Source organism: Dasypus novemcinctus, chromosome 2 (genome assembly GCF_030445035.2).
Source record: "Dasypus novemcinctus isolate mDasNov1 chromosome 2, mDasNov1.1.hap2, whole genome shotgun sequence".
Taxonomy (NCBI): Eukaryota; Metazoa; Chordata; class Mammalia; order Cingulata; family Dasypodidae; genus Dasypus; species Dasypus novemcinctus.
In genome coordinates, this window is record NC_080674.1 from 191390902 (window position 1) to 191404464 (window position 13563).

Consider the following 13563-nt stretch of genomic DNA (forward strand, 5'->3'; position numbering starts at 1 on the left):
ATCCTCTGGCTACAAATCATTCTCATTCCTAACACATACAAAATACTCCAATCCCAGATCAAGAACAAGATCCTCATCCCATTGCAGCAAGGGGCTGAATTCCATCATCTTTATCTAAATTAGGTCCATAGAAGGATGAGGCTCCTCAGGTGTGGTTTCTCAAGTACTGATACTGATCGACTTGGGGGTTCTCTGCTGAATATGTACAGAAAAATCAATTATGTGACACTGGGGTTTCAAAGACAGAGTTTATTTTGAGTGCAAAGCAAGGACAGAAGACCTATTGGCCATAAATCTCTTTGAACTGGAGAAACTTAGTGTTTTATAGTAGTCAAACGCAGGTAGGCTCAGGAAGATAACAGGATTAGAGACAGTATCATTGTTGAACATGTGCAGATGGACTGCATGCTTAGTTTACTTGGTTTAAAGTTTAGGCTATTGCGCATTTTAGGCGGCTGATTAGAATGGCTTTGGTTTAGCAAGATAACTTAGGAATCTGGGGTAGTCAGTACTGAGCTGGCCCACTTTTAGTTAATAAGGCGCTCGACTTCAAAAGGTTACATGCAAGGGGACCTCATTTCAAGGTTGCGAAATAAAATAATGAAACACAAGACAGTAATCAGACATCTCCTTACCATCCAGTTACTAAGGTCATGCAGTTTCAAAACATAACATCAACATCAAAGAAAAAAGGCATATGAGTTACAGTACAACGATACAACAGTTACAGATATCTTTTTTGGCTACTTCAAAAGGCTAATATGCATCAAAGCTATAATTCAGTAAGCTATCACAATTATTAGTATTTTTTTTAATTCATTGCAAAATATCAGAAAGTTAACAATCACGTAAATACAATTCAATAAGTCAAAACTAATGTTAATTTTTCAGTCACAGAACTGCATCACCAGTACATTTCTTCTTGATCTGTAAACGTATTAAAGGTATCAACTGGTCTTCCACAGACACCCAACAGACAACGGTGGGACAGGCATAGAATAACATCTCAACAGGAGGCACAGAGAAGTCACTGGACCATGGCAAATCTGAAATCCAGCTGGGCAGATGAGGGAACCACCTTGATTATATATCAAGGTCTGAAAATGGCTACAGGCTCTTCACTTTGCCCTCTTGATTCTGCCCTGAGTATTTTTTTTTTTTTTTTTTAATGAAAGGTAGCATGTTTGCAATGTAATAGTTTTTTTTAAGCCTGCTTCCTGCCAGCAGAATTTCGGGGACACAAAGGCTTCCCTTTTATTTTATAGTTTTAGTTTGCTACAGGGCTGCTTGGATAAAATACCAGAAATGGATTGGTTTTTATAACGGTACTTTATTTGGGGGGAAATCTCATAGTTCTGAGGCTGCGAAAATGTCTAAATCAAGGCATCATCAGAGATGCTGTCTTACCAAAGGTTGGTTGTTGGATCCTGGACTCACGCCACATGACCAGGCAAAACAGCAGGTCTGCCAGTCTCTGCCTTCTCCTCCAGCCTCCAGCTGCTCCGTGGGCCCGCCCTCTTGGGGGGCTCACTGCTTTAGCTACTCTGCTGATTCCAGCCTCCTGACTCTCAGCCACTCACGGTTTCTCTTTCTGCAGCTGTAGGTGGTGCTGGAGTCTTCTCTCACATGGCAGAGTAAAATGGCAACTTTCTCTGTGTTATATCCAGCAAGAAAGCTGAGACTCAACCAGGCTCACGCCTCACTGATATAGTCCAATTGAAGGCCCTAAAGTGATCTGAATCCAATGAAATAAAGGGTCCTACCCCACACAATAAGCCTACAGACACAGGAATGGCTTAGCTTAAGAACATAATTTTCTGAGGTCCACAAAAGACTCAAATCAGGACATATTGCCAATAACCTTTTCAGTCCATGCCAGCAGTTTCTGTATATAAAATTCTTTAAAAAAAAAAAAAACTAAGGAAGACTCTTGTGAATAGTTTTGAGATTCACTCCATTACACAAAAGCCATACCCACCAACCTGAGATAAGCCCTTCTCTACCTAGACCGCAGCCGAGAAGGCTGAGGGACAATGCCCCGAAGCTTCCCAGAAGCCCTATTATTTGAGATGAGCTGTGAGGCTCACCCGTAATCTCTTTATAGAGCCTTTTGTGTGACTAGTCAGTCAAGATCTAGGCATCACTCTTGATTTTCCTAAGATCTTAACAAAAGATTATACAGTCACACCAAAGTTTCATCATTGGAGGATGACTGCCATGCCTTAAATCTGATCTCTTCCTGGCAGCCATTTCTTAGTTTTACCATAAATGCAGTCTTGGACAGGCTGAGAATTTCCAGAACCATCAATTCCTGGCTCCATTTTGTTTAACAGTCTTTCAGTTTCTCTCTCCTCCCATTTTACTATAAGCAACAAGAAGCCAGGTGGCACCATCGACACTATGCTTGGCTGTCTCCTAAGCGAGAGTACATTAGGCACATCCTTTACTTCCCACATTTACTGCAGGTGACAGCCTTGCTAAGCTGCCTGCCACTACCTAATAAGAATTCTGCCTCCACTTTCTACTAACATTTACCTTTTCTGAAAATCCTCATTTGCAAGCTTATCAAAGATCACAGGACTTCAATTAACAGTTCCTTCAAAGCACTTTAGGTTTTCAGTAGCACACACCCACTGAGCTTACCAACACTGCCCAGTGCCAAAGCCACGTCTACATTTTAGGTTTCTGTTATGGCAACACTCCAAGTAAATAAATCTGTACTAGTTATCTATTGCCGCATTAAAAATTACCCCAAAATTTAGCAATTTAAAACATCCAACATTTACAATCTCACATTTTCTGAGGGTTAGGAAACTAGGAGAGGTTTGCCTTGGTGCCTCTAGTTCAATGTCTCACAAGCTATTGTAGAGCAAGCTGTTGGGTTGGGCTGCAGTCTTACCTGAAGCTCATGTGAGGGAAGATCTGCATCCAAGCTAATTTACACAATTGTTGCAAGGCCTCAGTTCCTTGTTGGCTTTTGGGCAGGGGCTCCAGTTCCTTCCACAAAGAACTCTCTGAAAGCTGCCCAAGAATCCTCATGATATGGTAACTTGCTTCTCAAAAGATGAGTGATATGAGCACATATCCGAAACCAAAGCCACTCATTATAGCCAAATATTCTAAGTGACATACCTTCACTTCAACCACATTCTATTGGTTAGAAGAGAGCCACTAAGCCCAGCCCATGCCCAAGAGCAGGACATTAAGCTCCATCCCTTGGAGACAGGCATATAAAATTTATTTCTAGATTCTTCTGTTCCATTTATCTACATGTCTATCTCTTCATCAATATAGTCTTGATTACCATAGCTTTATAGTAAGATTCTAAAGTTGGGTAGTTTGAGTCCTTCAAATTTCTTTAAAAAACTTGTTTTGACTACTCCAGTCCCTTTGCCTTCCCACATAAATTTTAGAATCAGCTCATCTGTATCAACCAAAAATTCCTGCTCAAATTTCTACTGGAATTGTTTTAAGTCTGTAGATTTATCTGATAAGAATTGACATCTTAATAGAATGAGTCTTCCAATATATAAACATAGGACGGCTCTCCATTTATTTAGGTTGTCTTTAATGATACTCACTAGTGTTTTATAGTTTTCAGAATAGAGATACTTCACCTATCTCATTAGTTATACGTACATATTTCTTTCATTTCCTTATTGCCAATTATATTTTGTTTAAATTCACTTCCCCGTTTTTCATTTCTAGTACATAAATTTTTGCATGTTGTTCTATCCTGTGACCTTGCTAAACTCATTACTTTTAGATGCTTTTTTGTTCAGCCCTTGGGATTTTCTATGTGGACAATCATGTCATCTATGAATGCTGACAATTTTCTTTTTCTTGCTTGACTGCACTGGCAAGGGCTTATAGTACAATGTTGAATAGGAGTGTTCAGAGTGGACATGCATCACTTCTTCCTGATCGTAACAGGAAAGATTATCAATCACCATTAAGTATGATGCTAGTTGTGGATTTTTTGTGGGTGCACTTTATTTCTAATTTTCTGATATTTTGCCATGGATGGATATTCAATTTTGTCAAATGTTTTTCCTAATCAATTGATATGATCATGCATCCCCCCTACCCCCTTTCTGGTTCAGTTTGGATAATATGCATTGATGTAACTTCAAGTTTACTGACTCTCTCCTGTCATTTCCATTCCGCCACTGAGTCCTTCCAGGGATTTAAATTTTTTTTCTTATACTATTCTCAGTTCTACCATTTCCATTTGGTTCCTTTTTATCTATTTCCCTGCTGAGAATTTCAATATTCCCATACATTTCAGAATGTTCATACTTCTAGAAGCACTGTTAACATTAACTGCCTTTGTCTCGATTCCAACATGTATGTCTTGAGATTGGTGTTTGTGGTCTTTTCCCTTATGAGTTGCTGAAATTTCCCTGCTTTTTCATGTTGTGTAATTCTGGATTGCATCCTGGACATTTTGAATATTAGGTTATGAGTCTCTGGGTTTAATTCTTCTGGAAAATACTGATTTTCTTCCTTTCAGCAGGCAACTGACCTGATCGGGTTCAGGTCATAAGTTCCAATCCATATTCTGTGCGCTATGGTTCCAATGTGAGTTCAGTTTTCTAAGCATTTGCAGTGAGCACAATTTGGATCTACCTCATGTGGTCAATCTCAGACCTGGTATTCTGTTAAGATCACATCTATCCATGCACAGATGAGGAGCAAGCCCAGAATTTCATGCACAAACTTACGAGATCACTTTCTTGCGTTTCCTTTTCTCTGTGTCCACTCTGATGTATTCCAGGCCCCAGGGGCCGTTCTCTCCTTTCTGGTCTTCTGGTCAGAAACCCAAGGCTTTAAAGATTCTACACCCTGCTACACACATCATGGTCACAGCTACTTCCAAGTCCAAGTAGCAAGAAGACAGAGAGGGGGAGGGAGGAGGAAAGCAATGGGACTTTCCCCAGTGCTCTCAGGCCCACAGTTCCTCCGGCCAGAAATAAGGGTTCTACTCAGGCAGAGATTTAAGTGTCTGGTCAGTCACTACTGTCCTCACCACAGGAATGTCTGGGAGTCCAGATATTTTATCTGCAATTCTTGTTTCTTTCACAAATCTGCCTGTATCCATTGAAAGTAATGGATGCAGGGTTCTCAGCTGTTCCACGCATTCTAAGGTTTTCAGTTATATTTGGTGGGAGAAAGTGGAGTAAGTACACTTCCACCCTAAGTCCAACTGCAACAGACCCAAAATTATTTGATTTCCAGTGACTACACCCAGTGACAGAAACTTTCTGAGCATATAAAGAAAGAATTCTGACTGGAAGAATCATAAAAGTCACCTTTACCAATCAGTTTTGCCTCAATTCTTTATTATAAGTTTCAAACATACAGAAAAGCTTAAAGGATGACCAATGAACATCTCTACATCCTCCACAAAGACTCAATAGTTGAATAATTTTTTACATGCTTGCGTTATCTCATACTGTCTCAGGTGAACTATTTTAAAATGTTACAGACATCATGAATTTTCAAACTTAAAAATTTCTGCATGCATCTCCTAAGGACAGTCTCCTACATAACCTCAATACCATTATCACATCTAGGAAAATTAAAGATATCACATCCATCTAATACCCATTCCATCTCCAAATTTCCCCAATTATCCCACGTAGTGTCTTTTATAGATATTTTTCCTGAATCAGAAGTCAAATAAAGGTAACACCTTGAATTTGGTATGTCCCCAAGTGACATAATCTAGAAGAGTCCACTTTTTGTTTTATTACGTGGGTTTTTGAAGAGTCCAAACCAGTTGTTTTGCAGAATTCCCCAAACTCTGGGTTTGCATGATTATTTCCTCATGTGATTCAAGTTACTAGGCTATTCCATTTATTTCTTATGAAAAGAAAGGTAAGTATAGGTAAGAGACTTTGATTTTGGTTCTAGGAGCCCAGGTATGGAATAGTATTCAGAAACCAAAATTTGGATACTAAGCATACTCACTACTGAGTAACCAATCTTTTTTATCTAGAATAACTTGCAAATGTCCGTGTACAAGGTTGAATACTGAGATATGTTTAAAAGTCTCATTTTCCTTGTAAGATACTTTGATCAACTAAAACAAATCAATTACGAAATATAAAACGCTGAATGCTTGAGTTTCTTTCATTCTAAAACCTTTCTCAGGAAGAAGGGTCTATCTAATCAAACTAAAACAATTTTTTAAATGATACCACTTGTGAAAGTCAAACATAAAATTGGAGGAAACAGGCCAAGATGGAAAACTAAATGTATTTTAAAATCATGGAAAACTTGGATGACCAACTAATAAATACAATGTTTAATAATAAAATATCCATATACTTATTGGTTTAGTTTATGAAAAACTGCTGGGAACAATATACCGGAAATGGGGTGGCTTTTACAATGGGAATTAATTAGGTTAAAAGCTTACAGTTCCGAGGCCACGAAAGTGCCCAAATCAAGGCATCATCAGAGCCTTTCTTCCCAAGCTGCAGGTGTAGGTGACCAGGCACATGGCAGTGCCATGTCAAGGGGCTTTCGCTCGGAGCTGCAGCTGTGGGCGATCAGGACGTGGCGGCGTCCACCTGCCTCTCCCCTCTCCTCCAGCTCTGCTTCGGGCTGCTCTGTGGCTTTTCTCTCTCCCAGGTTTGTCCACTTCTGGGGCTTCTCTCCGTCTCTGGGACTGCAGCTTTTATTCCGATGTTTATAAAGGACTCCAGAAAGGGATTAAGACCCTCCCCAGGTCCTGCCCTACTGAAGTATTCTATTCACAAGAAGGTCCAGTATCTGAATCTAATCACAGGGTCCATCTACAACAAATTTACACACACAGGAATAGAGGAGCTTTAAGAGGATTTTCTTAGGTCCATAAAAGGCTCAAACTGCCACACTCTACTCTCTGGACCCCCAAAACACATGTTCTTTCCAGATGCAAAATACATTCATTCCATCACAAGATTTCAAAGCCTTAAGTCATTTCAGTAGCAATGCTAAGTACAAAATCTCATCAAGATTGGTTATAGACATGTAGTCCGTCTTTGGGGCAAAAGTCCCCTGGCTGTAGACCTGTGAAATTTACAAAACAAGTTAACCGCTTCCAATATAAAAAGGAGGGACAGTCACATGATAAACATTCCCACTGCCACAGGAAGAAACTGGAACAAGAAAGGGGTCATGGGTCCCAAACAGTTTTTAAAAACCTGCATGGTATACTCCATTAAATTTCAAAGTCATCTGTAGAAACATGGTTTCTTCTTGGGGCTGGACAGGGCAGCAGTCCCACCCTTTCCAGGGGCTTGCCCAGCAGCCATGGTCTCGGTTCCACCCCATCAAGCATCTGGGTGGCAACAAGCTCTTAAGGCCCCACCCTCCGAGATCACTGGGGTGACAGCCACACTCTCCCAATCTCCCGAGAATAAGCTCAATCCTCTTAGCAGAGTGGGGTGGTGGCACACTCTCCCCGATCTCAAGGCACAGGTCCAACATCATCAGAACAATGGGATGGAAAGCCAGCTCTCTTTAAGCACTAGGACTTACCATTTCCACACACCTCTCTTGGCCCGAGATGTTTTATGTCCAGACCTCAGCTTCCACGGCTCTGCCTTTAAAGTCATTTTCCCCTCACTCTCTCCCTTTTCTGTCCTTTTAGTAGGGGCTGAGAGTCTATTCTGCTCATACAGATCCCACAAAAAAAAACTTGTTCATCTCACATGTGAGGGAGCAGGGGTCCAAGCTGGAAGACTTTCCACAGATCCTTCCTAGATAACTGCACTTCCAATCCTAATTTAGACTGAAAAGACGGGTTCCACGTACAGTTAAATCTTCACATGGGCACTATTTTCTGGGGATTCAATTTCCAGAAGCTCAGAATTTCCCAAATCATCATTTTCTGGTTTCTTTGTGCCCAGGAGTTCAGTTCTCAGCTTACCACTTTCCTCCAGCATTTTACTATAAGCTGCAAGAAGCCAGGCTGCAATTTCCACATGTACTTTGGAAATCTCCTCAGCTAAACCTCCAAGCTTGTCGCTTTCAAATTCTGCCCTCCATCTAACATCAAGAGTCAGTTTCACCAATTTCGCTGCGACTTTAAAGCAGGATCACCTTCCTTCCAATTTGCAAGGACACATTCATCACTTCTAAGGCCTCATCAAAGTTTCTTTAGTGTTCATGTTTCTATTGACAGTCTCTTCAAAGCAATCAAGGCCTTTTCTATCAAACATCTCACAATTCTTCCAGAGTCTTCCCCTCACCCATTTTAAAAGCCCTTTAAAAATTTTTTGGTATTTGCATAGCAGCATGCACCCCCACTGTCCTGGTACCAATTTCTGTTTTAATTTCAGATAGATGCTGGGAGCAATATACCAGAAATGGGTTGGCTTTTACAATGGAAATTTATTGGTTAAAAGCTTACAGTTCTGAGGCTATAAAAATGTCCAAATCAAGGCATCATCTGAAGTCTTCCTTCCCAGGTTGCAGGTGTAGGCCATCAGGCATGTGGTGGCGCCATCTAAAGGTGCTTCTCTCCCAGCTGCAGTTGCAAGCAATCAGGTACAGGTGGCATGCGCCCTTCTCTCCCCTCTCCTTGGGTCGCCCTGCCTTCAGCTTCAGGCCATTCCCACTGTAGCTTTTCTCTCTCCCAAGTTCATCAGCTTCTGGAAGGTTCTTTTTTCTATGTCTGTGGCTTTTTATTCCTCCATTTATAAAGGACCCCAATAAGAACCACTCTGGGTCATGCCCCCCTGAAGTAATATAATGAAAAGGAAGGTCGCTTAACTGAAACTGATCAAACAGTCCCATCTATAATTACAGGTACAGGAATGGATTTAAGAACAGAATTTTTTGGGATCCTCGAAAAACTCAAACTGCCACAGTTATTTATGTGAAATAATTTTAAAAAGATGTGTAACAACAACAACAAAAAATCTTGTATATGAAACCCCAAGGCAGTGACAGCATCTGAGTTTGAGGATTTAAGTAGTTACTAAAAGAGGAGGAATAACTGGGAACTTGTAAAATAAAGGAAGAACATGCCTGTAAGTCTAATTATTAAGATTAAAATGAGGGGAAGAAATCCTCACAGACCAAAATACTGATTCAGTTACTGCAGTGGTATCTAACCATTGTAAACCAGTTCACAAAAGAATTTTTCTCTTGGGAAGAGAAGCTGGAAATTAACCTTTAATTACTACAGAACACCAGAGCTGAAAATTTGGGATTCTAGCCTTGACTCTGCCCACTAAACTCAGTTTCTTTACCGGTAAAACAATGAACTAGAAAACTAAGATAAAATCTCTCCTGGTTCTAATATTCTATCAGGCTATGTATAGTTGGAGAGTCTGCCAAATATATGCATTCACAACAGAGAGCAAAGTGTCTGCATGACAGGCTTCTCCATTTACTTCATCACTTTCACCTCCTGTACCATAAGACTCTATTCAGTCAATCATATCAAATGAAGAAACGGTACAGGAATGGGAAAAGAGGAGAACCTCCATTTGGTCAAATTTTAATTTTCAAAACTAATTTCAAAATTAAGAAAATGCATTTTATTATCATCAAAGACTCTTGAAAAATATACATATATTCCAACACAATGTCCACCTGCACTTAGATGTGCATGTATATATATGTATATCAATATATATAACTTGCTGATAGGGGCAAACTCATAAAAGATAAGCTTGATTTCATGTGAAAAAAGTTAAATTTATAGAATTCCTTTATCTTTATCTTCTCTTTATGGAAAGGAGAACCTCCTATGCCTGCCATTAAAAAATAAGGCTCCCCACATATTCACATTATTTACAATGACTGTTTTATAAAGAAATTTGGCATATAGTAGCTTACTTTTAGAATGGGAATAAATCTAATGACAGAAAAAAATTATTTTTTTTTCATGTTTTAAAGTTAGACCTTTTATATTTTTCTATGAATTAAAATATTTACGGATTTTTAGAAAACTTGGAATTTAATGGTTCTTAAAAACTTAAGTCAGTGCTCTTCATATTTTCATCTATCAATTCTGTCATTACTTAGCAGTAACTAGCATATTTCCTGCAAGAGAAGGGAACTAAATCTTTTATGAAGTGTGCCCTCTTTATACTTCCCCAGATTATTCCCCAGTGAGAAGGCTTGAATTATTTCAAAGATGAATTAAACGTTTTGGGACTTATTTCCTGAAAGAAAGTTCTGATACTGAGTAAAGGAGGACCTGTAAGTGAATTGTTTCCCAAATTCCTTCCATTTATAAAGTTTTTCTTTATTGTGAACTTTTTTTTGGTGTCTAGAAAGGTTTGACCTGTAACTGTAGGCTTTCCCACATTCCATGCATTTATACAGTTTCTCTCCAGTGTGAATCCTCTCGTGCTCAGTGAGGAAGGAATACTGGCTGAAGGCTTTCCCACACTGATTGCACTGATAGGGCTTCTCTCCAGTATGGATTCTCTGGTGCCTATGAAGGTTGGACTTGCAACCGAAGGCTTTACCACATTCTCTACATGTATAGAACTTTTCCCCAGTATGAATTTTCCGATGTTCTTTGCAGGTGGAATACTGGTTGAAGGTTTTCCCACATTCGTTACACTGATACGGTTTCTGTCCAGTATGAATTCGCTGATGGACGATAAGGGTGGAGATGCGCGTGAAGGTTCTCCCACAGTCCATGCATTTACACAGCTGCTCTCCAGTGTGAAGTCTCTGATGTTCAACCAGGGAAGTAAAGTGGCTGTAACTTTTCCCACATTCACTACACTTATGGGGTTTCTCATCTGTATGGATTCTTTGATGTCTATGAAGTTTGGCTCTAGAAGTGAAGGCCTTCTCGCACTCGCCACACTTATAGAGTTTCTCTCCAGTGTGAATTCTCTGATGTATCGTTAGAGTTGAGCACTGGCTAAAGGCTTTACCACATTCCTTACACTGATAGGGTTTCTCTCCAGTATGCACTCTCAGATGTGTGATAAGAGCTGAGCTGCTGCTAAATGCTTTCTCACATTCCTGACACTTGTAAGGGTTCTCTTCACTATGAATTCTCTGATGGGCAAGAAGGGATGATCTGTGTCTGAAGGTATTCCCACATTCATTACATTTATAGGGTTTCTCGTCAGCATGAATTCTCTGGTGTTCAATCAGATGAAGACTCTGGCTGAAGCTCTTCCCACATTCATTATAAATATGAGGCTTGTCTCCTGGGTAAAGCTGGAAGCATTTCATTAGATCAAAATTCTGTTTAAAATCATTCCCGAAGGTGTAATATATATTGGGTATCCTTTCTATAGGAATACTCTGTTGTGTAACAAGAACTGGATTTAAATATAAGTGTTTCCCCAATTCAATACTTGTATAGTTTCCATTTTCACTGATGGCTTTACTGGGTAAGGCTACTGTTTGCCTAAGCGATTTCTTCGGTTGCTCCTGTTTTAACCAGCTCTCAAAGTCCAAAGCTTCTCCAAACCTGATGTCCCTTTGACCATACTTGGTGGATTTTTTCATTATTTCCTGAGATGTTTCTTCTATAAAAATGTTTCGGCTGGGAGGCAACGCTTCTATTTCAGGCCAAATCTTGAAACCTGAAATGAATCAGAAAATTAATGCCTCCCACGCCAGAAGAAAAAGACAAAGCAATGCATCAGTGTGGCAATAAAATAGGCAATAATACAAATAAAAGAGGATTTATACCATCTGATCTCAAATATGGACTTGAATTTGGAGAAAAACAGGATGGGATAATGGAAGGAGAGGTGAATAGGTTAAGTAAGTAGTGTGGGAAAATGCACAGGGCAAATTAACACTGAAAATGAAGAGTCTTCAAATGGGAGAAGTCAAGTCAGAAATAGAAGAACAAATTGAAGGGAGTATGTGCGAATACAGAAACACATCAGATGTGATGCTGACGCTGTAAAGCCTATGTAGCAGTACTATTGGATACTTCAGTTTATTGTCATTTCTCACTGTGTGTGTACTAGGCAATAAAGTAGGATACTTGTCTTTACTTTCCCCTTTTCCTTTCTACTCATAATTAAAATGTGGCTTTATTTTTTCCCCCATGTTTTCTCTAAAATCTGATATATAACAATTGTGATATGTTATATTCTGTAAAAGGGCAAAGTTAAAAAGAGGATATTCAGTTTCTAAAAATTACAACATCCCTGAAGCATGACTGTGTTGAGGATATGTGATCTAAATTCAAGATGCTGATTACATAGAAGAGGAAAAATATGCAGTAAATCAGCCATGTGCAGGAACCTCTCCTAGAAATTGGAGGAATAACAATTTTTTCCACACTATTCTGCCAGCACTCCCCTATTTTATTTGATGGTGAGGAGGAAAAGACATGTTTATTTCTTCTAAGTTCCAACCAGAAAGTTGAACTCTCTCTGTGGAAACCTTCAGAGAGTAAGTTTGCAAAGGCTTTTGAGGTCGACATGTTCTGAAGTTCTGAAACATGCCCAAGCTCCAAGCTGAGCTCTGACTCTAAAAGACAGGGCTTGAGCTGATTCTAGGGAATTATGGGTTACAACCTGGCTTTCATTAATCAATCCATAACTGAAAACAGATTCAAATGACAGAATTAAAATAGGTAATTGTGTTTATATCAATAAACTATTGAACCTACACAATTGGATTATTAATGTTAAGAAAACTACTTAGTCCATCTAGTTTTACTAATAAGATATTTTATTGAGCTATTTTATATTGAAAAAATAGGAACAAGGAATAGAGGCTATAATTTCACTTAAGTAATGATACCTATAAGATCACTGTTTGGATTTTCAAGGCTCAATCCAGATACCTTGTCTTTTTTTTAATACACTTTACCACAATATGACCTTTCCTGCCCATCCTGAAATTCATCCTAATACTCTAATCTTATTTTTCTACAGAAATTTCCTAATCTTTAAGCTCAAACTATTTCTCTTAGAATTTTTAAAACATACTTTATTCATATTATTCATTCAATCTGTTAACTTATGTATACAAAGCTTGTAAAAATAAATCAGGTTGTTCCAGGAGAACAGTGGACATAAATTACACTTATGTGGTAGCTCATTATTATGCAAATGACCAGCATACAATCAGAATGTCTTAAATGAAAATAAAAAAGAATGAATGGGGCAGAGTGAGTCAAGTTAGAAAAACTATTATGAAGAGTAACCTTAAAAATGAATAGAAAAGAGGAGAACCAGCAAGATGGCGGCAGAGTAAGGAGCTCCTAGAGTCAGCTCCTGCTACAGGACAGTAAGCAAACACTCAGAGCTCTCTGAGCTAGCTGAAGCACCTGTCTGGGGGCTCCAGGAGGCCAGAAGAGCATCCTGCAATGTCCTTGGAGGAGTGGAAGGAGGAGACTGCCCGTCTGCAGAGAAGGCTTGTAAGTAGAGGCTCCACGCCACAGAGGCCAGTGCCCATCCTCCACTGGAGGCACAAGCTGCCCTGGGAGCTGTTTCGTGGCTGGAATTGAAAGCTCCACTTCCCCAAAACGGGGGGGGGGGGAAGAGACGGTTAGGCACCCATTTCAGCTACTGATGAGGAAATTCAGTGGGCTACAGTATGATCCTGAGAACAGCTAGGGTT

The 13563-nt window shown here is 39.5% G+C and overlaps 1 protein-coding gene across 8 annotated transcripts in view; it reads right to left on the bottom strand.

Annotated features, from left to right (window-relative positions):
- Window positions 1-5325: 5325 nt before the first annotated feature.
- LOC101425659 (zinc finger protein 879) overlaps window positions 5326-13563 on the bottom strand; it is a 106888-nt gene continuing 98650 nt past the window's right edge. For 6 of the 8 annotated variants that reach the window (XM_058283440.1, XM_058283421.1, XM_058283437.2 and 3 more), the window contains one exon: window positions 5326-11561. In XM_058283440.1, the coding sequence (XP_058139423.1) occupies window positions 10147-11561 (1415 nt within the window). In that variant the 3' untranslated portion in view covers window positions 5326-10146. The remainder of the gene's footprint in view (window positions 11562-13563) is intronic. The other 2 variants (XR_009182313.2, XR_009182315.2) reach the window with 1 other exon arrangement.